The following is a 27397-nucleotide window of genomic DNA, read 5'->3' as shown; positions in this document are numbered from 1 at the left end:
AATCCGGAAACCTATTTTAAATTTTATATTTAAAGAAGAGGCCATGAACATACAAATGACCTTTTCTGAGAGACTGTAGGCAATCTGGATACATTTCCTTTGTAGAATATGAAAAAAACACCCAATTTCAAAAGTGGTTTTCTTGATATTTTATTGAAAATGACAGTTTAAAATGTGGTTTTTCATCTTGGTTTCCTACAAATAATGACTAGAAATACCTTATTTGATCAAGCTTAAGTTATAAAAAATCATAAAAAGAACTTATTTCTCAAATTTGATAAATCTGTAAGCATCGTAAGTTCGATTTACTAGATCTTGAAGCTAAGAAACCCCTTGCACTATTTCGGCCATTTAAAAGTTATTTCTAAGGTTTTTTTTCAAACGTGGGGAAAACTCCACTATCGTTGTCAAAAGGTCAAAGTAAAAAAAAAAACTCTTAGCTGACTGCTCTAACGGCAATAAAAATCGTGTTATTAAAATACTGATTTAAAACTTCATACGTATGTGCAGAAAAAAAAATGTTTTAATTATTTATTCACTTATTTATTTATTCTTTGTTTATATTTTAGCATCTAACATTAGAATACAACGGAATAGTTTAAATGCAAGGAAAAAATCTAAGGCATTCCGAATAAATCGTTCATCTTGCGTTCACCGTTCGTTCACCGTTTGCGCTCCGTTCGCGTTCTGCGTTCACTCACCGTTCTCCGTTCACACATCGTTCACCAAGTTGCGTTCAGCGTTCACACATCGTTCACTCACCGTTCGCTCTGCGTTCGTTCAGCGTTCGTTCAGCGTTCGCTCACCGTTCAGGTGGGAAAGTAGAACGTTTCAGGGACTGTATCAAGTTTTAAGTCTACAAGTGACTAATTTTATTTCTGGTTGTCAGAATGAAATCTTTTTTTTTTGTGAATGATAAAATACTCCACCTGAATACAGTGAAACCTGTCTAACCTGAAATCTACGTTTTTTGTCAGAATGATTAACAAGAATTTAGTATTAGTTTAATTTAGTAGTAGTAGTGTTCACAGGATGGCACCAGTGTTGGAATAAACAGTTTTCATTGTGCATGAATGTTAAACTACATTTCCTTTTTACCATTAAGAGGTTTAGCTTGCTTTGTATTTGTACACTACCAGGTTTTGTACAAACTGAATGTTATTTCACTTGCTTTTTTAGGTCACCTGAGTAAACTCAGGTGACCTATTGCTATCTGTTTTTGTCCGTCGTCGTCCGTCGTCCGTCGTGCGTTAACATTTGAACATTTTCAGCTTCTCCTTTGCAACCACTGAACCAATTTCAACCAAATTTGGCACAAAGTATCTATAGGTGAAGGGGAACAAAAATTGTAAATTTCATGATCCCTGCCCCCCTGGGGCCTGAGGGGTGGGGCCAAAACCACTAAAATTAATGCAATCTTTAAAAATCTTCTTCTTTACTCCTGGACATCAAGCAGTCAAACTGTTTGCATGATTGTAATCAGCAATGAGTCCTCTACCAAAATTGTGAAATTCATGGCCCTGGGGTCAGGGGTTCTAGTGCTAGGGCGGGGCTAAATAAGTAGATAGTGAAAATGCATTATTTCTTTGAAAATCTTCTTCTCTGCTCCTGGGTATTAAATAAACCAACTAAGTACATAGTTATGATGAGCAAGAGTGCCTCTACCAAAATTGTGAATTTTATGGCCCCAGGGTCAGGGGTTCTGGTGTTAGGGCGGGGCTCTATTGATTATATAGTGAAAATACATTATTTCTTTGAAAATCTTCTCCTGTGCTCCTGGGTATTAAATAAACTAACTAAGTACATAGTTATGATGAGCAAGAGTGCCTCTCCCAAAATTTTGAATTTTATGGCCCCAGGGTCAGGGGTTCTTGTTTTGGGGTGGGGCTCTAATGATTAACGTTATATATTGAAATGCATGAATTCTTTGAACATCCTGGTTAATATGCTAATGAACTAATTATATATTTAAGGCCAGGATTTATTTTATTTTCAGTTTTACAAACCCTCCGCTCAAGGTTTTGAATGTTCAGAAAAAAATAAAACAATTTTTTTTCTTTCCGATGTCAAATTTGAGTCGGGATCGAGATTTCACATTTACGATCTCGCACTTCCGGTTTTAACGGCGGGTAAATAAAGCGAGATCTGAAAGATAGCTTGGTTTAGTGTAAAATTCATCGATAATATGAGTGCCATCTAAAAAGTTTCACCTGTTCAAAGGACAAATAAAATGCTGACGACTTTGTTGCACAATGACATGCTGGTGAGATAATTATGTATTCGTTTCAAAAGTATCTGTCTGTAAATTATTTTCCTTCCCCAGGTTTTAAACTGCCCGTGGTAGCTGTTGCATATTGCCAGCGGGCAGCAACATTGTTTAGGTCTCTGTTATAGCTTACAGTCTAAGCATCATTCTTCAGAAAAGGGTTGCTTATGCATCAGATGTAATGAATAAAACTTTGGGAGAAGTTCAGTCCATTTGAGGAAGAAATTGTTAAGGCAAGAATATACAAATATATACAGGCATGTAGTATTATTTGTATCAGCCAGAAAAATTATTTTACACTTGATTGAAAAAATGTTCACCCTACACCCGCAATACCCCCTGTCTGTTTTATGATAGGATTAAATTTTAGAACAATGTCTACACATTCACTTAACACATATTAAAAAAAATGAAGATATATTGAAAGACTTTTAAAGAATTGATTTTTTAAAATATATTTTGACCAACATCACAAAATTTATATAACTGGCCCAAACTGGCAGATGATGAAATAATCAATTAAATGTTTTACTTTCCTATTTGTAAGCATTATATGTGTCTATTGGTAAGGAGCCTATTATAATAGCATAAAAAAGAATGTACAAATGTTAATAATTGATTTATCAAAAAAAATTTTGATTTCCTTCTCCTTTGGGACTTTTTTATTATCATGCTCATAACTAAACCTAAACAAAAAAAATGCTGGCCTTATAATGAAGAAAGGGGCCTCTTTCAAAATAGATACTTTCAGGGACGCTGGGTCAGGGGTACCAGGGGGGTACTTTGACTAAAAATAAATTAATGCTTTGAAATTTGCCCTTTGATAAGCAATGGTGCCTTCTTCAAAATTTGTGAATTTCATGGCTTTTGGATTAAAACACGAACCAAAAGCAATCGCTGGAAAGTTGTTACATGATACTCAGGTGACCTATAAGGCCCTTGGGCCTCTTGTTGTTAATCATATCTTATGTTTGTACTTTACAGCATGAACATGGCCGTAGGTAATGTCTCGGGCTACTGGAGTGTTGTAGAAGCCACACTGACCCTTAACGACCAAACTAATAACATCTCCCTGGACAGTGTGTCAGCCCCAAAGGGGTTCTCCTACCACTGTTCCAGCCTAGGAAAAGCCGGCAACAGCACGGGGGCCAACATCACCGTGTCCTTTGACGGATTCCAGGTAACGGAGCAGGTGTGAAGGGAAGGTTTTGACGGGGGACCTCATTAGGTCACTTAAAATATAGTGTTATCTTTACACAGCACTTTTAAAAGGCAGAAACTTCTATAAATCTATGCACAATGTGAAATTTTATTATTATTTATTTTTTTTAAATAAAGCCATGTAGGCTGAGTTAAAGGTGGCTTAAGAAAAAACAAAAATAAATCTTCACTGATTTGTATTTCCAAAATTTAAAGTTTTTTGAGTTTTGTAAAAAATAAAAAAAGTTTACACTTGAGACTAACTGCACATTGTTCAGAATTGAAATGGAAGGTTATGCAGATTAATCCATTTATGGTGCAGAGAAGAAATGAAACATGCAAACACAATTTGAACAGATTAAAAGTTACAATTATTGAAATGTTTACAACTGCTGTGAATTACCAGTTATGATTAGTGAGTTATCTGGTGTCAGTATTAATGTGACAATATTTAACTGTTAACAGCTGCAGCCTTTTGGTGTGGTGAACTATCAATTCTCGGACGGCTGGGACTGTGTCCCGTTCTTTACGGAGGTGATCTGGATGGGGATCATTTCCACCGCGGTCCTTCTTCTTATTCTCCTCCACGGCTTCTCCATGTTGACCTCCGTCACCACCCAGGACAGGTTCGATGACCCCAAGGGCAAAACTATCACCGTCAATGTCAACGAATAGAGAATTAAACTATCACCGTCAATGAATAGAGAACTCAATCACATGTTTTGTACTTTTTGTAATGTAACATTCCCTAGAAATTAAGAATGAATTGCAGTAATAATGTGGACATACTTTTTTCCATGGAATCATAATTACGTGGAATCTAAATTTCTGTTTAATCTGCGTATAGAAAATAACGCGGATTTTCTAGATTGTCACTATATTTATATTAAGTACGCTTGGACAAATTTCCGCAGAAATTTTGTGACCATGTTCATAGTGTAAATTCATACCACACGGAAAAAGTACTTCTACAATAAATAAGTTATATGAATATGTCTTAGAAGAATTTTTTGGATTACATTGAGTATTGTTATTACATTTAACTGTGTAAAGGATTTTCTAAGTTATGAAAGGAATTTTTTTTAAATAGTAATTTGTCAATTGAAATTGAATTGCTTATAAAGTCTGTTGTGTGATTTATTTTTGCCAAATAAAATATTGTGAAGAAAGAAATGCTTGGTTGATAATAAAAAGTCACTGATATAAATTTAAGAAAATAAAATACCCATGAAAATTTCAGTTTCTTATGAAGGGGGGAGGGTGACACATTTACAATTTTTTGAAAAATATTGGATAAATCATATAAACTTTTTTTTAAAAGATAGCTTTTACGTAAAATCTTTTCAAGAACCTTTTTCACGATACCATTAGAGATCTACATAAAAGGTTAATATTTATAAATAGATACTAGTAATAAATATGAGAAGTTCATGCAAATTCAAATTTTATTGAAACAAGGCTTATAATTCAGTTTCCTGATAATTCTGAATTCCATGTGTTTACCCAATTTGTTTTTGCGTAAAATCTGGAATCTTAATGTCAATTTTCTTTCAATTTTCTGAATATAACTTTGAATTAAGCATGTATTTTGTAATATTTACATTTCCAATGTCTTTGTCCGAGATAAAATTACAAATAGTAAAAATACTTTATTTCTACATAAATCTACCAGGATCATAGATAAACATGTGTGGGGCGGGACAAATAAAGACAGAAGCAGACCTTGTACATGTAGCTTGTGAATTTAGGGAATTAAGAACACGTTAATATAAGAAATATCTGTCCAATTTCTTGGTTTCATATTAAAATGATCAAACGCCTGGCGTAATAATTGATATATTTTTTAATCTATTTTATGAAAGATAGCTGACCACTTAATGAAATCTTTATTGACATACAAATGTAATTGACATCTCTCAAGCACACAGAACAAAACATAGATGCTCCTGTAAGGCAACTAATGTTTCTAAAAATGCAAGTCAACCTTGAAGATCAAGGTAAAACTGTAACAAGTTGTTCTACCCATAGAAAGGCCTTGATATAAAGAAAACACCCGTAAATTAAGGTCGAGATCTATTTAATGACTTGAGACTACAAAGTATCCATTGTAGAGTATTTTTATTGAATTCAATTTGAAATTGTATGAAAAATAATCCGGAAACCTATTTTAAATTTTATATTTAAAGAAGAGGCCATGAACATACAAATGACCTTTTTCTGAGAGACTGTAGGCAATCTGGATACATTTCCTTTGTAGAATATGAAAAAAACACCCAATTTCAAAAGTGGTTTTCTTGATATTTTATTGAAAATGACAGTTTAAAATGTGGTTTTTCATCTTGGTTTCCTACAAATAATGACTAGAAATACCTTATTTGATCAAGCTTAAGTTATAAAAAATCATAAAAAGAACTTATTTCTCAAATTTGATAAATCTGTAAGCATCGTAAGTTCGATTTACTAGATCTTGAAGCTAAGAAACCCCTTGCACTATTTCGGCCATTTAAAAGTTATTTCTAAGGTTTTTTTTCAAACGTGGGGAAAACTCCACTATCGTTGTCAAAAGGTCAAAGTAAAAAAAAAAACTCTTAGCTGACTGCTCTAACCAATCAAGTTATGACCAAGGTTAAAATTCATGCGGAAATTAAGACAGACACAAGAACAGAGCAAAAACTATAATACTCTAACTCGGGTCATTCAAAAATCAATGTCATGTTAGCTGCAATAATGTAGCCCTCTCCGATTTTTTTTTTTTGGGAGAGGGCTACAACTCCTTAGGATCTCTATAATGGCGCAGATGCGGCAGTGGATCACTCCCGCACGGATTTCGGCTCAAATTATCAGTAAACGGCTATTTTATTATTATCTCTTACCTGGAATCCAAATATGTAATTATGCAAAACATAAATCGATCCAAAAATATTCACAACGATCCATATATCGGTTATTTTTCGTGTAAGTCAATAGCTTAACTTGAATTTATCCGCCATGTTTACTGACCTTGATGGATTGTATTTTGGGACAGCCAATAGGAATTTAGGTTCTATAGGAGCGGATCTACTAGGAATTCCCTTATTTTAAGCATACGTATCGCTATTTGCGCAAAAATAACACTTGAAATGGTTTTATTTATCGATGTTTTTGTGTGTAATATATTATAGCACAATCGTTTATAAACATCGACATTTGCTTTATTTGGTTGTTCCAAATTTCAAGCGAAAGTCTCACTACGTCACGCGTGAACTGTCATGGCTGCTGAATATTGCAGCTGGGAAAGACACAGATTTATTTTACATGGTTTTCGAGTTTAACAGGCTATGTTGTTGACAGTGAATAAAAAATCCGTCTTATGAGAAGTAAGTTTAATGTAAAAATAATTTATTTTGCCTCCAATCACCCGTATCAAAAAAATTTATTTGCACCATTACGGAGATGCGATGGAATTGTAGCCCTCTCCAGAAAATATTAGATAAAAAAATCGGAGAGGGCTACATTATTGCAGCTAATGTCATGTCAGATTTTAAGCCCCCTTTCAAAGAGTAAATTTAATATTTGCGTGTTTCCTTCGTCTGCAACAAATTGTGCAGCATTCCATTCCTGTTCGTTGACATCGTGTAAGATTTCAGGAAGAACTTGGAGTATGTGTTTGCACATATCGTATTTAGCATTACTACATGAGATATGAAGTATAGCACATCCTTCATGTGTTTTTTCTCTTAGAGATAACGTGTTGTCTGCAAGGATTTGAAGAATGCGAACGTCTCCTCCTTTTGCAGCAAAATGTGTCGCGTTCCATCCACGCTCATCCACGTCTTGTAGATTGTCCGGGTAGACCGACAGCAGGTATTGGCAAATCTCGTATCTGCCGTACAGACATGCAATATGTAGTAATGTCTCATTGCTGCCTGTGGTTACACCTAGAGAGGCGCCTTTGTCTATCAGAAGTTGTAATACCTTCATGTTCCCCCCTCTTGCAGCATAATGCGCAGTCCTCCAACCAAAGTCGTTGACACTGTCAATCATTTCAGGATACCTCGACAATATTGGACATTTTATAATTCCCATTACTACAAGAAATATGAAGACTGGTACATTTATCTTCTTTGGTCGCTTTAACGGAAATCCCCTTTTCAGTTAGAAGCTGTAAAATTCGAACAACACCTCCCTGTGAAGCATAATGTGCAGCATTCCATCCAAACTCATTGACATCATGTAGGATTTCAGGACACACATTAAGTATGTGTCTGCACATATCGTATTTGGCATTCCTGCACGAAATATGGAGAATAGTACATTTTTCCTGTGTGGTCTCTTTAAGTGAAAGCATGTGGTCTGATAGAGGTTGTAGAATGCGTATGTCCCCTCCTTGTGCGGCATAATGTGCAGCATTCCATCCCTGTTCATCCACGCTTTTGAGGTTGTCATAGCATACTGACAGTAGATGTTGACAAATCTCGTATCTACCACACAAACATGCAATTTGTAGTAACGTTTCTTTCTTCTCTGTGGTTACATTGAGAGTGACACCTTTGTTTTTCAAAAGTTGTAAAATGTTAACATTTCCGCCTTTTACAGCATAATGCACAGGCCTCCATCCAAATTTATTGAGACTATCTATCATATCAGGATGCTTTGACAATATATATTGAGGCATCTCGTAATTTGCTTGACTACATGCAATATGAAGAATGGATACTTTGTTTTTAGCGATTTTGTTAATGGACAGCCCCTTTTCAGCAAGAAGCTGTAAAATACGAATATCTCCTCCTTGTGCTGCAAAATGTGCAGCATTCCATAATCGATCATCAACACTTTAATAAAAATTTAGTAGAATATACTGACACATGTCCAAACTTTGACTTAAAGGTGACCTACTTCTCAAGCCTTTTAAATCTATGTTTCGCTTATTTCCAATTCCACTCTGTTAGGACTTTTAAAATTCACAGAAACGTAAGGGTAATTATATACGTCAGTCTTAAAATAAAACTATTATAGATGATCGATGATCGACGTAATAGCCATATGTAAATAGGCAGTTAGGACTTCATAACTATGCACCAAACTTTACTATATCTCTTAGAAAGTTTTGAAAAGTCTATCTATAAAAGTCAAGGAAAGTACACATTTGAATTCCTTGACACCAGAGGACTGATTGGGGTCTATTTTTATTTTCATTGCAAATCAAAGGCTGCTTTAACTGCCACATTTTTGGAAGAAAATATCATTTCTTCCTTAAACTATACAACATGCTATCAAATATGAACAAAAGTATTGACGCAGTTAATACATGTGCCTGTATAAGAAATAGTCTTAATTACTAAAGGGCTAATTGTCTTAATTGTATTCCACCATACATCAAGTTGAAATTTACCTTTAATTTCTTTCATATGCATGTAAACATCGACCAATGTTTCAATAAGTTTAACAGTAATAGAACTGCAGTGTCTAGATATTGATAATCATCCAACGTGTTCATGTTCTTTTTCACCCTACAACTTGACGATAGATCTGCTAGACACGTCGTTTCTGCATGTAAATATAATTAATAATAAGAATTTCGATTTATTTATCATAAAAGGGCCCCATCCTAAGGAACCCAAATCGTTCATCCAAGCATCATTAATATAATTATTTTGAATTCTGCAGAAAATTACCTAGACGATAGATTAAATTCGATAAAATCCGAAGGCCGTTCAATAAATGATGTCCTGAACTCTGTGATATACAGCATAGAAATCATATTACATAAAACTTGACTTTCTATCATGATTGAATAGTTAGTTATGAATACATTGTGAGAAGCTGGAAAGCAAGGGACATTTGAGAATCTGCATTAAAAATGAATGGTAATACATGTATAAAGAATCAGTGAACTAGAATTACATTACACGCTTCAATAAAGCTGTTGTAAAACTCTTAAATATCCCAAAGACATATTCACTGAAATATGTGAAATTTACAACAATCAACATGATCAATGATTGTTTTATAGACACATGCGCACGTGGATTTCAAAAAACCAAAATGATATAATGGGCATCGAAAATGGGCACCTTGAAGTTCCTTGGCGACAAAGACTTGCAACAACCAGTATACTGTTTGCCAGAATTCAACAAATTTTCACTGACGATGTTTGATTGATTTTAAGATACATAGAAAAATTGATAGGCATCGAGTTTAGGATAGTTTACACTTTTTTAAAAGAAACATTTGATATTTAAAAGCGTAGTACTCAAAGGTCACCCCATGTTTTGAAAAACTCAGTGAAAAAGACATCAGACTATCTAAACAATCATTTAACAAAAATCGAAATAAGAGTTATCAACATTTGTCTGAAATTCAAACAGATAATGAAACTTGAATCCATTGCTTTAAACCCTCAAAACAAATTTACAATAAGATGCACTTGACAAAAACAACCAAGGTCTGAGATGACCAAAGAATTTTAAAAGTATAAAAACAGTTTTATATGCCATTTTCTCGAATATTAGTGGTCTTGTTGTTCAAGTTCTTATTCGGAGAGGCAGTTCAATTTCTGGAGAAGTCTAGGAAGCAAATTGTTGCAAAAAATCGAAAGGTTTATGAGAGAGTGGAACCAGAATCAGAATCCACTACATGAAAGATATAGAGATAACGAACAGTATTCAATCTCAAATTACATTAACCAATACAAATTAGGAGCAGAGTAAACACGGTGGGATCAGGTCTCATGGAGGAGTGATAGAGCATCCCCTGCCGACCGGTCACACCCGCCGTGTGCTCCTTGTCATGATCAGGAAATAACGGAAAATCCGTCGGCAATTTAGGTATTAATAATGGACTAACAATAAGTATGAAAAACGTCAGTCAGCATTTGACTCAGTGATAAATTATATTTGCTGCCTTACAAGATTCTTGTATCGAACAAAGAAATTACGAAATTTAAATGAGACTGTTGATATTTTAGTTTCATCAACTTGTTTGTCAATAATTTACCTCGTTTTAGAAATTGTTCATATATACGTAGAGCATGCTCTTGCATAACTATCGAATCAACTGAGATATATTTACGCCGTATGCAGGTGATGAAGGTATTTTGCTGCATAAGTAAGGGAAGTTGACGATAGGAAAATTGTCACGTTTATCATTGAGCTTGGTTGTAACATTGCCATTAACGTCTTTTTAAAATAAAATTTCCAAGTATAAAATAGATGTGCCATACTCTATGGTATCTCTTACCTCAAGCTCACCAGGATATATCGTGTCGACATGGAATTTACTATTGTAAATTAACAACCTCGTCGATATATCTAAATGTTGAGTTGAAGGCCACAGTGTTTTCATCTTTTCACGCATAAATTTTGCACACATTCTGCTTCATATAAATACAAAAATAGGTCTGCTTATAAAGGGACGCAATTGGTACCCATGGGATTTCCACTAGATTTTGGAAGACCTGATTTCCAAAAACCACATTGATATTGTCAATCAGAAACTCAAGCAGCTTGTTGATGTCAACTTCAGAATACTTGTGTGTGCAATCAGAAAATGTTTTAACAAAATAATTTAACAAATGAGCAATGACCCGAGGTAAGTTAATTTACGACTTTATTGAAAAAGCAGCTACCAATGATATCAAAAAGTCTGGACTTTAATTTATCGTGGATATGGTTGTCTATAAAGTTGAAAAGTCGTAAGTTTTTTAAGCTGTTGAGTTTTGGTAAAATCTTGTGATTTCAAATTGTCCAAAAGTTCTTGGAATTTTTGAGCATCCACATCTTACTCACACCACTACTTGAATATATTGTTGCACAGTACTCTTGAAGTTTTTCCTTCACCACTGTCAATATCTTAATTAGTGAGGGGTAATGAAAGAGGCTTGGTTGAACATTTACTGGAACCCGCAATGTATCTTTGTTTGTAATGATTTTTATGAAGTTTCGGAATCAAATCGATGTATGGCAGTTCAAAATCATTTTGGTTCTTCAGGATATTAAAAACATTCAAGTTACATTGAATGTCTTAATGACAGCGTCAAAACCCAAACGCTTAGAAGAGTAAAGGGATAAACAGATAGTTAATCTTTGCTCAAACCAACGATTATCGCAAGATCTTTTACAATTTGACTTGTTTCATTTTCCAAGCTTAAAAAAACATTTCAAAAAGAGGAAAGAAGTCCAGGGAATCATAGGATCAGTCATACTCCAGTATCCAAAGGTTCATACTTAAAATGTGTTCGAAAAACAATCAGAAATTGTAAAAAAAATGCTACGGACATTTGTTTAATTAAAAGAAAATATCTAAGTGAAATCATGAAGACTAAATAATTGAAAAGCGGTTTTTTTTTTGGTATCTTTTTGAGCACCGAGGATCTCACTTATTGAACAGCCCTCGTAGAACTTGAGACGGTCAGAATGGATTAAAAGTATATACTGTAAAATCACTTATTTTATGGGGGGAATTTTCGAGGACTGAATAAAACTCTTGGTTCGTGGGGATTTGAATTCATGGGTGAAGAAGTGTTGAGTAATTATGGAATATATATACGGTATACAACTGTAGCGAATTATTATGTAACTATGATTTGTTTATATAACATTGCTCCTCGCGAGCAATGGGTTTTTGTTTACATTGCATTGCTCCTCGCGAGCAATGGGTTTTATGTATAAATAAGGAGGGATTTTAGACAGTTAGTCAGTCAGGTTTTCATATTCATTACGATCACTTCGGACAATTTTTATTTTGGATTTTTATACTTACTGTGTTTATGCTATTGTGGATTTTAAAATGTGAATAAACCGTAAACTTGATTACTTGCGTATCATTTCAAGAATATTCATTGGAAGAAATGGAAAACACTGAGAGTTATTCCCCTTAGACCGTATCGGAAAAACGTTACAACTGGTGGAGGCCGGTGGGATTTAACAATTCCGGTGGGATTTAATAATTCCGGTGGGATATGATGATTCAAATGGATTTCTTATAATGTGGTAATATTCTTGGAGTGATTTCTGTGTAAATTGGTTTAATTCGTGAACAGGAATTAAAGCGTGAACACAGTGATTTAAATCGGAATTAAAATTTTAGTGAATTCTGTGAATTTGTGAATAATTGATTCTGTGTTGGGAAAAAAATAACTCGGGAAATTTCGACTTTCTTTGTGTGCAGATGGATTAAAAAAATGTCTCTACCAGGCAACCGGACAAGATACGTTAATATTTACGATGTTGATGAAAGTGGGAACTATATTTTCGTTCGAACGGAGGATGTGTCAAAACGAAAGGAATGTCCGAATTGTTTTGTGATGTTCATAAAAAGTGAAAATATTCATTACATTCGCAAACAAAGTGGAGAAATCAGCAAGTTTTACAAATGTTTTGCGTGTGGATGCAGGATTAAAGCATTTTTGTGATTATTGTGACTTTACGTGATTTTAGTTATTATTGTGTGCGGAAATATATCAAACATGGAACAAACTACGTATTCACCTAGAGATATGGAATTGACCGGAGACGCGAGTGATAGTCCTATAGCCGAAACACCAAGAAGTACAAGGAATATTCCGAGAAGGGAATATGGTTCATTAGACGGAATTTAATGGTGAATTTTAATGAGGCGGAGAACGTTAATTCGCCTATTCATGCAAGTACTCCAGCGTGTTCAGAGCCTGACCAACAGACCGACTTTAATCCGGAATCAAGTGAAAGCGAAACATCACAATGCAAAAACTTCATGTGTTTATGGGGTTTGGTATTTCTGGCAGGAACTGTAGGTTTATACCTTTTGTATAAATATTTCCCAGGATATATGCTGCTATGCCTAACACGGGAATTTCTGATGACAGGAACACTGGCAATCTTGTGCGTTATACTTATTAGTATTATTTGCAAGCTGGCATTTAGAGATGATCTTGTAAGTGGGCGCAACAGAAACACAGAAAGGAATTTAACATCAAGGACACCTATACCACGACGAACTCCAAGTCTCTCGCCAGGCGTTAACCAGAATGTAATGTCAGGTGTTCAACCCTCCCCATCTAGGGTTCCCAATACAAGGAATACACCAGCGCAACAAATAAATGTGAAAAGAACATTTAAGGGAGATGGCACAGATATTTGGAGTGAATACATACGATATTTTGAAAATATTTCAGAACTAAATGGCTGGAATGACAGAAAACGCAAGGTATTTTTCACAGTGTTGCGGGGACAGGCAGAAACATTCTGTTACGGATTATCCGATTCTGAGCGGAGCGACTGGAAACTGTTAACAGAGTCAATGAACCGGAGATTTGGTCACATAGCTATGAAAGAGAGCTACATTACGGAAGCAAAGTTGCGATTTAAGAAGCATAGTGAGACATTCCGAGATTTTGGACAAGCTATCCAAGATTTATACAGACGAGCTTATCCGGAAAGCAGGGAATATGTACAAGAGGCTAGTCTCAAGACTTTCCTTGACAACTGTAGTGAATCAGAGGAGTTTCGTTTAGCTGTTAAGAGAACACGACCAAAGACTATTGATGAAGCAGTTACAGCAGCAATGCAGGAAGAGTGCATTAGACTCACAGAGAACCGGAAACCTAGAGATCAAAGGATCATGAAACCCCCAATCTACCAGGTATGGTCAAATTCTACCAAACCGGAAGTTAAACGGATATGCCAGAGCCACAGGATACAGTCAAGAGACGGTACTATAACAACAATAATAATGTGACGACAAGGATGAATTATAAAGCGAGGGACAAGAAATTGTGCTATCATTGTAACTCAAGTCAACACTTAATTCGAGATTGTCCAAAGAAAGCAACTTCAAAGAAAATGCAAAACACAGGTGCGACTTTCCAAAAGAGGAAGAATCAGGAAACACCCGAGCAGCAGTTAAACGACATTCGACCGAGGCAGTAGGCCGTGTGTCGGTCACAATGCACCACAGGCCTAATACATTGGATTTGCAACATTCCGCTTCAGAGAGCAGGGAGACCAGAAATAAAGCTAAATTGCTTGAGAAGCTTTCTGTGGTAAACTCCGAGGAAGGAGAATCTCCAGTTCTTAATAAGGAAGCGGATGTAAATGATGCAACGCACATCGGTGTGAACTCCAAGCAGGGCGAGGACCGGAAATTTAAGGTTAAAGGATCCTGTGACATGAGGATCAATGGATGGGTAGAAGGGACTCCCCTTGAATGGAAAATCGATACAGGTGCGGTTAATACCTTTATTACGGAAGATACATTTTACAATATCTTACCGGAAGTTAGACTTGTGCTGGAACGCGTGCATAAGAAATTTCACATAGCTGATGGAAATGAATTACAGATTTTAGGGACTGCAAAAATGATTTTAAGTTTTGGAGAAAAATACATTTTATTTCGTGTTTTTGTCGGAGGAGTTAAGTGCAATCTCCTGGGACAGGATTTCATGAGACAATTTAAGTGCAACTGGGATTACAGTGAAAATTCATTGATGTTAAATCTTGAATCGTACAATCAAGGAGGAGAATTCAGTCATAGAACTTTGCGGGTTTTGTCCATAGAGGATTGTGTTATACCCGGGCGACATGAAGCTTTGATTAAAACTAGGATACGATGCACTTAAAATCTTGGTGATGGAATCTTATTGCAGTTCATGCATGTTTATGGATTAATGATTGCGCATCCTCTTGTAAACGCTGACTTAAAGGAAGTGTTTGTGCGTGTATTTAATCCGAGTGATAGCGATGTTTTGGTGAAAAAGGACACAGATGTAGCACTGTTTTCACCAGTGAATTATATTAGTGAACATATTCATGAACAAGGAGTATTTGATGTAGATTTTAAAAGTAAATCTGAGAATTTGCCTGAACATCAAAAGAAGTTGTATTCAGACGGATGTGAACATTTAACAGAGGAAGAAAGTATTACTTTCAAGGAATTTTTAATGGAATTCAAAGGAGCATTTGCTGACCTGGGCCAACCAATGGAGCGTGCTAATTTTGGAGAGCATTGCATTAAATTGAAAAATGAATCGCCGTTTAAGGAACCACCCAGGCGAGTCCCTATATTTAAAAGGGAAATACTGGACACGGAGGTTCGGAATTTAGAGAAGCATGGACTTATAGAGGAGTCTATTAGCCCTTGGTCATCACCCCTTGTACTGGTGCAGAAAAAGGACAAAAGCTGGAGAGTGTGCGTAGATTATAGGAAACTCAATGCTCAAACAATTAAGGATGCTTATCCCATTCCAAGGATTGCCGATAATTTAGATTCATTGGCGGGATCTAAATGGTTACTTCATTGGATTTAAACATGGCATACCATCAGATTCCAATGTCGGAGAGTGACAAGGAAAAGACTGCTTTTGCAACATCACGTGGAGGATTGTACCAGTACCGAGTTATGCCTTTTGGACTATGTAACGCGCCTGCAACTTTTCAGCGTGTTATTGAGAGAGCATTACAAGGACTACAGTGACATATAACAGTACTTTACTTGGACGATATAATTGTGACTGGTCGAGATTTCTCAGATCATCTGAAAAACTTACGACAAGTGCTCGATCGACTACGGCAAGCAAACTTGAGGCTTAAAGCGAAAAAGTGCAAATTCTTTCAAAAGGAAGTGATATTCCTCGGACATATTGTGTCAGAAAACGGTGTTAAAACTGACCCGGCGAAAACTAGAGCTGTCGAGGAATGGAAATTCACCAGAGAATGTATCTGAATTAAGGAGTTTCTTAGGACTTGTGTCTTATTACAGGATATTCATCAAAAACTTTGCCGAAATAGCAAAATGTTTACATGCACTTACAAGTAAAAATTCTAAATGGGAATGGACGAATGAATGTGAAAATGCATTTCAAATGTTGAAATCAAAACTAGTGACTGCTCCCATACTAGGATATCCAGATACGGATGGAGGTGTATTTATTCTAGACACGGATGCTAGCAACAACGCTATTGGAGCTGTTCTGTCACAAATTCAAGATGACAAGGAGGTAGTTATTGAATACGCTAGCCGAACTTTGAATAGTGCAGAGAGAAATTACTGCGTTACTAGGAAAGAAATGCTAGCGCTTGTGTATTTTATAAAGCATTTTAAACATTATTTGCTCGGGAGGGAGTTCATTCTTAGAACTGACCACGGATCACTAGTTTGGCTGCACAAATTTCGGGAGCCAGATGGACAAGTAGCGAGATGGCTTCAACAACTGGGACCATACGTATTTCGCATTGTGCACAGACCAGGCAAACGACATGGGAATGCTGACGCACTATCCAGAATCACTGACAGTTTAATCTGTAAACAACGCAAGCGCGACGTTAACGAAGAATCAACAGAGGAAACTTTCACTCATGTCGATGAATTAAGAAAACTATGTGAATCCCCGGATTGCTACAAACAGAACACAGAAGTTTTAGATATCAGATGTTTGTTATATCCAGGAAGTTATCCGAATCTGGATGCGTGTCAAGTAGAATCCACAAATGAAAACAGTAAAACGGCTAAGCGTAAGAAAGTCAAAAACAGACCCCCTCCAGCGAGGCAACGGAAACAACCAACAGAGTCTCTTACAGTTGAAAATATACGTAAGCACCAACACAATCATGAGATGTCTGAACTACTGCGCTTAAAGGAAAAATTGGATTCTGTGAAACCTGCGATAAGTTCTATTTCTCATACCAGTTTTGAGTTCAAATTCTGGTATTCTAGATGGGAAATGTTAACAGTTGATCGCGGTCTACTATGTTACCGGTGGATAGAAAAAGACAGTGAAACACTTAAAATATGTATTCCCAGGACTTTACATGACAGTGTAATGTGGTATTTACATGATTCAAAAACTGCCGGACATATGGGAATTAGGAGGACTGTTTCAAAGTTAATGAATAGTCAGTACTACTGGCCGCAGCTGAAGCGATATGCTCAAGATTATGTATCGTCATGCGATATTTGCGAAGAGAGGAAAAATCCAACAAGGAAGAAATGATCTTACATGAAGACGTATTTAAGTGGTGACAGGTTTCAGAGAATAGCCGCGGATATTGCAGGACCATTTCCGAAGTCAGAAAATGGATACTTGTACATATTAGTCGTCGCTGATTATTTTACTAAATTTTGTGAAATTTATCCCTTACGTGATATGGAAGCTGAAACGGTGGCAGAAACATTATTCAAAGGTTGGATTAAACGATACGGATGTCCGTTAGAAATACATTCCGATCAAGGTAGACAGTTTGAAAGTCAACTATTTCAAGAAATGTGCAGATTACTCCAGATCAACAAAACACGGACAACTGCTTACCATCCGCAGTCCGACGGGATGGTAGAGCGATTAAACCGAACTATAAAGGAAATGTTATCGAAATACATTTCAGCTCATCAGACAGACTGGGACAAGTACATAGACGGGATCGTTCTGGCCTATAATAGTACACCCCACGAAACAACGACTATATCTCCGTATAGAATGATGTTCGGTACAGAGCCCTCACTACCCTTAGATGTTATGACTACGGAATTAACCGAAGAAGAACCAGTTCGGAAAAATGGTTCGGAATATGGGAGAAACTTGGAAAGTGAACTATATTTTGTGCACAATCTTGCGAGAGAAGTTACAGGAAAATTATCGCAAAGACAAATTAAACATTATTATGACAGAAATGTTCGTAATGTGAATTATGACATTGGAGATAAAGTGAGGCGAAATCAACGCCAAATTATTACAGGGACGAAAGCAAAACTAGCAAGGAACTGGACAGGGCCATGGTTTATTGTGAAAAGACTGAGCGATACGCTTTACCAAATTCAACATTCCAAAAACTCCAAGCCTGTGATAGTGCATGCCGACAATATCAAACCATACAGAGGGAATAAACATTCGCGCCCAGCTCCTGAATCCGAATATACAACTGGCGAGACAGCAGGTGCCCCGCGACGTCGCGTGCCAGCTGCGAGAGAGAGACCAATGACCAAACGATTGAAGTTACCGCCAGAGCCGCGACCCGATACTGTCACAGCGGAACAGTCACATGCCGACAGCCAATCAGAAGCCGTCATTAGAACAACACGACTTGGGAGAGTTATAAAAAGACCACTTCGGTACCAGACTGACCATTCTCCAGATGATTTGTGAATATTGTGGGTGTGTGTTTTCGACCAATAGTAACTAATGTACCAGCATCAACGCGAACAACATAGAAGTGATTTGAATGTTATTAAATGTGAATATTGCCAAAAACTCTTCACTAGAAAATCAAATCTTAAAAGACATCTTAAAAACGTCTATAAGTTAGACGAGGACTTCGTTAACGAGGCCTTAAATACCCCGCGGAAGAAGATTCAACGACACAGTTTTATGGAGACCCGAAAACCGGTGTACGTTATGAGTGACTTTTATGAGGACATTTCCTCCGACGAGGAAGAGATGCATTACCATGAGACGGCGCAGCCACTCGTTACAGACTCTTATCAGGACTTGGACATAATCTCAGTGAATTCGGAAGACTTGCCGGAAATAAATGACACTTTTATTAGTGAAATTCTGGGCGACATAGAAGAGGAAGAAACGTGTGCGCGACCAACAGAAGAATCTCTCGAGTCACCAGACGTGAGCGAAGCCGCGAACTCGTCATCAGAGGACAGTTATATGTATGACATGGACGATAACAACAATCGCGTAAGTGTCGAGACGTCAACCATATGCCTGGTGATGAAGAAGACGATTCGGACTAATCCTGATGGTTCCGAGGAGATTAATCGCGAATCTCAAATTATCTACTCAGAGAACGTGAATCCAGAGGAAGTAGACTTTCGTGATCTTGCCGAGGAGATTCTGGATGAGGTTCCGCGACACCTAGCGCCGAGTGCCCGTGTGCGGATAGTAAAGGGAGATTTGTCCTTGTGAACCGTGTAACAAACTGGAGGCCATACTGAAAAAGTTGTGAACTTTAACAAAAGACTTGTGATCTATTAACAAGCTTTCATGTATATAATATTTAATTATTTTGACTTTGATTTTTATTATGTTTTAATGTCATGTTTGTAAATATTTTTTTTTTGTGCTTTGTTTGTCCGAAGGTGATTTATTGTTTACGTAGACTAAGTTTGCTAGGTGTAAGTTAATATGTTTACAGTTTCTACAAAATGATTTTATTATGGATTGTGTAGTAAAAATTTACTGATTTGGAGAAAATAATTGTTTATATAGCTAACGTTTAATTGTTTATGTATTTAATTTAAATTTTACCATCATGTTTTACTTCAAGAAATTATTTTTAGTTGTCTATTGTTTAATCATTTTGAACGGAGTCAAAAACTTAAGTGGGGGGGGGGGGGGGAGTTGTAGCGAATTATTATGTAACTATGATTTGTTTATATAACATTGCTCCTCGCGAGCAATGGGTTTTTGTTTACATTGCATTGCTCCTCGCGAGCAATGGGTTTTATGTATTAATATAGGAGCGATTTTAGACAGTCAGTCAGTCAGTTTTTCATATTCATTACGATCACTTCGGACAATTTTTATTTTGGATTTTTATACTTACTGTGTTTTTATGCTATTGTGGATTTTAAAATGTGAATAAACCGTAAACTTGATTACTTGCGTATCATTTCAAGAATATTCATTGGAAGAAATGGAAAACACTGAGAGTTATTCCCCTTAGACCGTATCGGAAAAACGTTACACAACATTTTACATTTCGTGGTCGACATGAATTCGTGGGTCTCTTCATACCTTAAAAAAACAAGGAAAATTAACTTTCAACTTTTTACAGTATCAGATGGATATTTTCATCTCAATTTCAGCAATTTAGTATTATTTAAAAAAAAATACAAATTATATCACTGTATATAGAAGACGATGTTTCAAATATGAAAAAAAAAAACACCTTGATACTCTGTTCGAATAGATTTCAAAAATAACATGCCTGCCCTGGCAATACAGTGAAACCAAATAGACAAATCAGTAACTAAGATTGGGTTAAAGCTTTTGTAATGATGAACACATGAAATTAGAGACTGGCAAATATACATCCTTAGGACCTTGCAGCTCCAACAACATGGGAATTATAGTGTAAATGAAAGCACTTACGTTTTAATAACATTGTTGCCTTGTCCTTTTTGTAATCTAATATTAATTACCGTGCACTGTGCTATTTCTTTTCATTTTTTGATATAATCAATTATATATACCCGATAAATCAAACTATTAACTATAAATTATATAATTAATTATATAAAAAATGAAAAGAAATAACACAGTATCCGGTAATATATTTATGTAATAAGTATCTAATTATCATCACATCACAACCATGGAGTCACTTTGTACAGAAAATTTTAAATGAATGTGGATTGACTTATGTCTGGTATGAAAATTCAATTAATATATCTTGGCTTAAAAATAAAGTATATACCATTCTTTTAGATCAGTTTAAACAAACATGGTTTAGTGAAGTGCAAACTTCCCCTAAAGGTTTGAACTATAGAATCTTTAAAAAATCATTAATTTTTGAAGACTATTTGTTGAATTTGCCTCCAAAACAATCCAAGAAATATTGTTTATTTAGAACTGGGAATACAAAATTACCAATAGAAACTGGTAGATGGTTTAACATCCCTAGAGAAAACAGAAATTGTAAATTATGTAATAGCAGTGACATTGGGGATGAATTTCACTACTTATTTAAATGTACTGATGTGTCTATAAAGAACTCAAGAGTCATGTATTTGTCAAAATATTTTTATTTGAATCCAAATATTTTGAAATTTGAAATGCTTTTTAATGTAACCAATACTTATCAACTCCGCAAGATTTGTAAATTGTTAAACGCTATAATTGAGAGAGTTAGCTCTCTTGGTTGATATTACTCTGTTATCCTTTCTTCATGCATGTAATATTTCATGTTCATTGTACTGTATATATATCTTCTCTTCACTGTTTTCTCAGTTATGAGAATAAAGTTCAAGTTCAAGTTCAGGTTCAAGTTCTTTTTTTTGTAAGTGAGACATTTTGTAAGGCAATGAGATAGGATTCTTTAAGACAGTGAAAGAGCTTGGAAGTGTTTCCTTTTTGCCATGAATATTTCTCTATACAGTGTATACGTAATCTGTACATTAAAACCGAGCGTGCTTCTACGACAATACATCCGCTTCAGCTTTTTTTAACTTGCCATATACACGTAACTGAAATATTTGATATAAATGTATAGAAACTGTTTAATGATGAAACATACTAAATATTCAAAGGTTGAAAAATAAATAGTAAGGCCTTCCTATTTCTTGAATATCATTTCGTAGTGTTTATTAGTATTTTGATTTTGAAATATATTCTAGTCCATTTTAAATTTAAATAACATTTCGTCATTTTCTTATTTCTAAAGTAAAAATTAAAAAAAAAATTGATTGTGGAAATAAAAATGCATGGGATGTATTTTTTCCGTCTGCCTTGTATTTTTATTGTATCGTCATATTTTACATAGGTGGCTGACTTCACCACGTAGACGTCAGAGTTGGTAAAACAGCGAATTTCAGTGATATGCTTTTATGCAGTCATTTCCATGAACCTGCACACGTTGGAGAAAAGTTTTCTTTATGGTGCCCTTCTGAACCAGTTGGACGATATGTACAGATACAGGCCGTGGGTGGATCAGCTAGAGACTTACTTAGACCCGGCAGAGGTTGCTGTTTGGGGACATTTGTAATTCATCAAAGAAAAAATCAATAAACTAATTTTGCATGAAATGTAAAATTCTTATATTAATTTCTTTTTTTTCCAAAATCAATCATGATAATTGAATTTGATAAGAAAAATAAAGACGATTTTATCCAGTATTGCGGCACTTATTTTCTTTTGCACACTTGAATTAATTTAATCCACGGTTCATTTGTTAGAACTAATATTTTTCACGCTCTAAATACCATACATGTATAAAAGTGAAGAGAATATGTCTCATTGGACGGTGGAGTATTGTAAGCAAACAAAGAGGTTAAAACTTAAAAAGAGCAGAAATGCAGTTTAACTACAAATAGTAAAAAAATTGATAACAAACAATCGATGAATCCATAAATTCAAAATGAATGAAAATATAAACCACTCAAACTTGTACGCAACTATTTTTTTTATAGTTACGTCAAACACCGATCAGGCCCTTTGGCTGTTTGCGTTTCATTGACGATAGAGGGTTGAAGTGATTGGGATGTGGCGAGAGCCTCGAGTCATTCATTTCTTTTTCCAACAACGTCTATCAAATTCACGGTAATGAGGTTCATCTATACTGGAATTAAAAGTTCATTTTTTTGGTGAAAAGTTAAATGAATGTTCCTTAAAAAAATGGGACATTCTTATGTGTCTGGCGACACTTTTAACATGTACCTACAGTTAAAATATATACATATATTTAAGGAATCAAAGCCTAGTTAGTATAGTATGCCAGAGCATCAACGATAGTAGGAAACATGGATAATTTTGCATAACTGCCAAAGTCCGCTTTGCATAAATTATCCCATGTTTCCCACTATCGTTTATGTCCCTGGCATACTATGCTAACTAGACAGTGATTCCTTATAGGATATTTCCATTTAATTGTAAAAAAAAAATCAACAATTTAGACTTTAAATTTGTAGACATAGATTTAAATTACACGAGGACTCCCAAACCAATTTCAATAGTCCTCATGATCATCCACTGACGTCAAACACAAAGACATGCATATCTGGCCTCCTTCGCTCCTGTCCCCCTTTCGACCTGCCGAATTTAAATTCCGGTAGAATTATCAAGAAATCAACTCCGCTAACTTTCAAAGAGTTATCACAAGGAGAAAAAACTAAGGATGAAAATTTATTGATAGTAATGCACTGAAATAATACGGATAGAGATTACTAGTATATACTCCAGTATGCCGATTACGTACGGATTGTTAAGAAATGTTCTGCAACTTGCATGTTGTTACGTTAGCTTTTCCGTCGTTATTTTCACATTATGACGACAAAAATACATAAGGACCCTTTTCACATTGGATTGCATTGAATGGCTCAAATGAAATTGAAGTCCATGCTACAGAGAAGTGCTGTGGTACATTGTATGTAATCAAGCATGGCAGTTGACGACGAGGCAGTTTTGATTTATCAATAAGGATATAAATAATTTGTTTTCGATATATAATGATCGAAGAACATAACTTACAACGCATTGCAAAGTTTAACCTTATATAAATATATCTTATTAATTGATTTATGTCATATAACATAAAGAACCAAGGCTTTGATTTCCCGCCGGAAAAAAAATTATCTCTTTAATTTTTGTCTTTTATGACTCCACTATATACACAGGGGGGGGGGGGGGGATTTAAACGGAAATTGATCTACGTTACAAGATTATATGGATCCAACCAACCCCAAAAACCACGATTAAATGTTTCATAATCAACACTATCCTCTGGAATCTTTAATATAGGGTTCCACTTTTCCAGGCTAGTGGTTCTTGGAATCACATTTCAAACAACATTTCAAAATTATCAAAACAAACTTTGCAATTGTTGCCCCATCCTTGACCCAGGGGGGCATGATTGGAAAAACATAGAAACAACACTACATCAAGAATGTTTTGCATAAGTTTTGCTTTTCTTGTCCAAAAATTCTTAAATAGAATTTAAAAGATTTTTATCAATATTTCAAAGATTTTAAACGTCTTTTCCTATTTTTTTTTCAATGTTATACATAAACTTGGATTCAATAGATGTCCCCTTTCCCCCTCTTATGAACCATTCAGAATCTACGATACCTTAAAAATCTGTCCAGTGGTTTTTGAGAAGAAGATTTGAAAGATTTTTCCCAAATACAATGTATTTCAATGTTAAACTTTGATTTCTTATTCCGGTCCAACCCTAGGCTTACACCTTGCCATAATTTGAACAATTTAGAATCTACGAGTATACTACCTTCGAAAGTCTTTACATAAGATTCACCTTTATTGATCCAGTGATTCTTGAGGAAAAGTTTCTTTTTGCTGACCTCACCCTATTTTTGCGTTATCTTCATAACCCCCCCCCCCTTGAAATGGAACTTTATTTGAATAAATGAGAATTCCCTTTACCAAGGGATACTTTTCATCAGCATTGGTCAGAACTCATTCAGCCTTTTTTAAAAACAAGTCGAAAATGTGGAATGTTCAGAGACGGACGAACAGCTGAACAGACGGACGGACCCTCATGAAGGGTAATCAGAAAAAAAAACTCATTTGAGTTTTCAGCTCAGAATAGCTACGAGGGTTGCTCAGAAAGTTCGTGGACTATGTCAATATTCATTCTGCTTCTTTCAAGTAATTTAAATAAGCATAATATTAAGTGTAAAAATATACATTTTTTGTGAATGAGTGAAGTTTCATTCAAGTCGATTTAACAGAAACCAATATAACTTCATTTTAAAATCAACATGTTATGTAATAGCTGAGCACAGTTAACCGAAATGTAATGTCAAAACAGTGCGCCAAAATTTCTAAATAATATTATCCTTAAACATTTCACACTGTCTAGTCCAATACCAACTCATTAAAACACTATTGTTCTCGTTGTATAATTTCCTTAGGCAATGTTTTCATTTAATTTTAATGTCAGCACTTCTGAAGATTATATGTCTTTCCAAATGTTCCAACTTTTTTCATATATATATATTTTTAAGATGTTTACAGTAAAACTGTTTCGTCACAAACTATCCTTGTCCTGTTTCATTTACATACATGTGCGCGACTGACATATTGTTTTCTACAATATCTTTAGAGTTAATTCGGGATTTTACCCAAGTATATCACAAAATCGCTTCATATCTTCTGCTCCGTGACGTTCTAAAAGGTCATCGGATTTGGCGTTTACCTTTAATCTTGAAATGATTTCTTTTAGACGATGCAAAATGTTAAGCCATAATTTAAAATATTAATCGATGAAACAGGTCCTAATTTAACAATTTATGATTTTTTTCTTTTTGTTTCATTTAACAAAGAATAAAATTACAGAAATAATTTGAAAATTCTTGAAAAAAATGCAATAGTTCATGATATTTAAAAAAAAACTTTTAATACAACTCTTTTGAATTTATTGCGAAAACATTTCTACTAAATTTGGATTTATAAGATATGACGTTAAAAATAAAATAGATCTCCACGAACTTTCCGAACAACACTCGTAAAAACCACCAATAATAAAAATATTAAGCACTGGGGTTATAGAGTGATAGGAGTTCCTGTGTGACATGTATTCTGACGTTCAAGTAGAAAGGAAGGAGGAAGTAAATGAAGGGTTTTCCACAATACTACTAATAATGGTGAACGTAATATGTCCTCATCTTAAATAAATTATCAGTGCCTTGTTTGGAAATGTTTAGTCAGAAAAAAATAACGACAATGGATTAGATTTATCTAAAAGGTAATGAGTTTCCATGTTAAGTTTTATCTTAAAGTTTGTTAGTTCCCCACAACGGTAATGAAGGAGTTTTACTGGTATGTGTAAAACACAAAATGAGAAACAGGAAACGAGGAACAATGGAATGGAATGTCTGATTCAGCATAAAATTATTTTAAATTAATACCTAATGACCATACATTTCAACAAAGGGAGACAGCTTTAATTTTTGCTTTCATTCAGTTTGATAGCAATTGCAAAGTGAAATGAAACTCCGCATTACTATCTCACAGACACACACACAAAATTTTGGCAGATTTAATTAATACTATACTATTACCTGAAAGAAATGTTTTCTAGGACATTGTTTGAAGTAATAATTTGGTCACATGAAATGATACAATGATACTAATAAAATTTTAATTAAATAATACCTTCAATTGATAAATATATCCCATGGTTTGTGGTTTGATATAATTTTTATCCAACGAGCTGTGTTTTCTATCCCCGAGCCTTGGCGAGGGGATAGAGAACACACAACGAGTTGGATAAAAATCATATCAAATCACAAACAATGGGAGATTCTTTTTATCACATATTTTTGTTCACTATAAATGTGTATTTTGTCGTTATTTCTAATTCAAAGTTCCTTTTCGGTTACTTCGGACCAAATAACGTAATAAATAAAATAACGCTGTATGAAATAGTTCGTACAAATATAAAAGAAAGAAAATATTTCAGCGCTGATCTTTTTTTTAATTCATGAATGAAATATTGTTAAAATACATCAAATAAATTGAAATTTTACAAATTAAGTCATTCTCTCCATCATACACATGTAATTGTTTATTTACATTAAGTCACGCAGCGTAGGAATACATAGTGTTGATACGAATACGATATCACATGAGCTATATCAACAGGATAAAGGGGAAAATATGTGATAAATTATTTAATTTAGTTCCGCAAGGGTACTATATATAATGGTTCAAATTTCTTTGTCAGAATTCTAACTATTCTCTTTTTAAAAAAAAGTGCATATAGCCAACACCCCTCAGCCACGCAATTCTAAATTAAGAGCACCCAACACGATACTGTAATTTTCTTATTTCTCTTTACAGTGATCTAGATTTTCGTTAGTCCACCCGTCTGTACATCTTTCCGTCCGTCTGTCTGTTCGTACGTTCGTACGTCCGTCTATTAAGTATTGGGGTACCCAACTCTTATCTGAAATTCGTATTATCCACTGAATGAAATTAAAGAACACTTTCAAGGAATCTTTGTTAATTTTTGAACCCTCATATATTTTTGGCTTCCCATAGAAAAACTTTGACACATGCCAGTCTTTCTGTAACATTGAAGTGTATCCATCTCATCCATGACTCTTCAAATATCACAGAATAAGATTTGATGATACTTCCACAGATTCTTTATTATATAATGTCAGTGTGCACCTTATATTTTACTTTTTTACTGACACTTATTTCGGGTCTGCTAGAGACAAAAAATGGACTATACATTTAAAAATTATATCAAAAATATCAATGTCAAAATTTAATTTTTTATGTGTGAAAAAGTT

The 27397-nt window shown here is 35.0% G+C and overlaps 4 protein-coding genes across 4 annotated transcripts; 2 read left to right on the top strand and 2 right to left on the bottom strand.

The window, feature by feature from the left end:
• Positions 1–3254: 3254 nt before the first annotated feature.
• Positions 3255–4604, top strand: LOC134273695 (V-type proton ATPase subunit S1-like). The gene is made up of 2 exons (XM_062755903.1): positions 3255–3446; positions 3932–4604. The coding sequence occupies exons 1-2, from the start codon at positions 3258–3260 to the stop codon at positions 4139–4141; spliced, it is 399 nt and encodes a 132-aa protein (XP_062611887.1). The 5' UTR covers positions 3255–3257; the 3' UTR covers positions 4142–4604.
• A 2375-nt stretch (positions 4605–6979) lies between these two features.
• Positions 6980–7489, bottom strand: LOC134273698 (putative ankyrin repeat protein RF_0381). The gene has a single exon (XM_062755905.1). The coding sequence runs from the start codon at positions 7487–7489 to the stop codon at positions 6980–6982; it is 510 nt and encodes a 169-aa protein (XP_062611889.1).
• Position 7490: 1 nt separating this feature from the next.
• LOC134273697 (receptor-interacting serine/threonine-protein kinase 4-like) lies at positions 7491–8087 on the bottom strand. The gene has a single exon (XM_062755904.1). The coding sequence runs from the start codon at positions 8085–8087 to the stop codon at positions 7491–7493; it is 597 nt and encodes a 198-aa protein (XP_062611888.1).
• Positions 8088–18806: 10719 nt separating this feature from the next.
• On the top strand, positions 18807–19328 carry LOC134273694 (uncharacterized). The gene has a single exon (XM_062755902.1). The coding sequence runs from the start codon at positions 18807–18809 to the stop codon at positions 19326–19328; it is 522 nt and encodes a 173-aa protein (XP_062611886.1).
• The last annotated feature ends 8069 nt before the right edge of the window (positions 19329–27397 follow it).

The sequence above is a fragment of the Saccostrea cucullata genome, unplaced genomic scaffold (genome assembly GCF_032062105.1).
Source record: "Saccostrea cucullata isolate Sc308-1 unplaced genomic scaffold, CSIRO_AGI_Scuc_v1 ctg8139, whole genome shotgun sequence".
NCBI lineage: Eukaryota > Metazoa > Mollusca > Bivalvia > Ostreida > Ostreidae > Saccostrea > Saccostrea cuccullata.
The sequence above is the reverse complement of the archived record's forward strand: the minus strand, read 5'-3'. Positions and strand labels throughout refer to the sequence as shown.

Coding starts and splice junctions, on each gene's coding strand:
- LOC134273697 (XM_062755904.1), bottom strand. CDS start 8,087: ATGATAGATAGTCTCAATAAATTTGGATGGAGGCCTGTGCATTATGCT.
- LOC134273698 (XM_062755905.1), bottom strand. CDS start 7,489: ATGATTGACAGTGTCAACGACTTTGGTTGGAGGACTGCGCATTATGCT.
- LOC134273695 (XM_062755903.1), top strand. CDS start 3,258: ATGGCCGTAGGTAATGTCTCGGGCTACTGGAGTGTTGTAGAAGCCACA. Junction 3,447..3,931: donor TGTCCTTTGACGGATTCCAG/GTAACGGAGCAG, acceptor AACTGTTAACAG/CTGCAGCCTTTTGGTGTGGT.
- LOC134273694 (XM_062755902.1), top strand. CDS start 18,807: ATGAGTGACTTTTATGAGGACATTTCCTCCGACGAGGAAGAGATGCAT.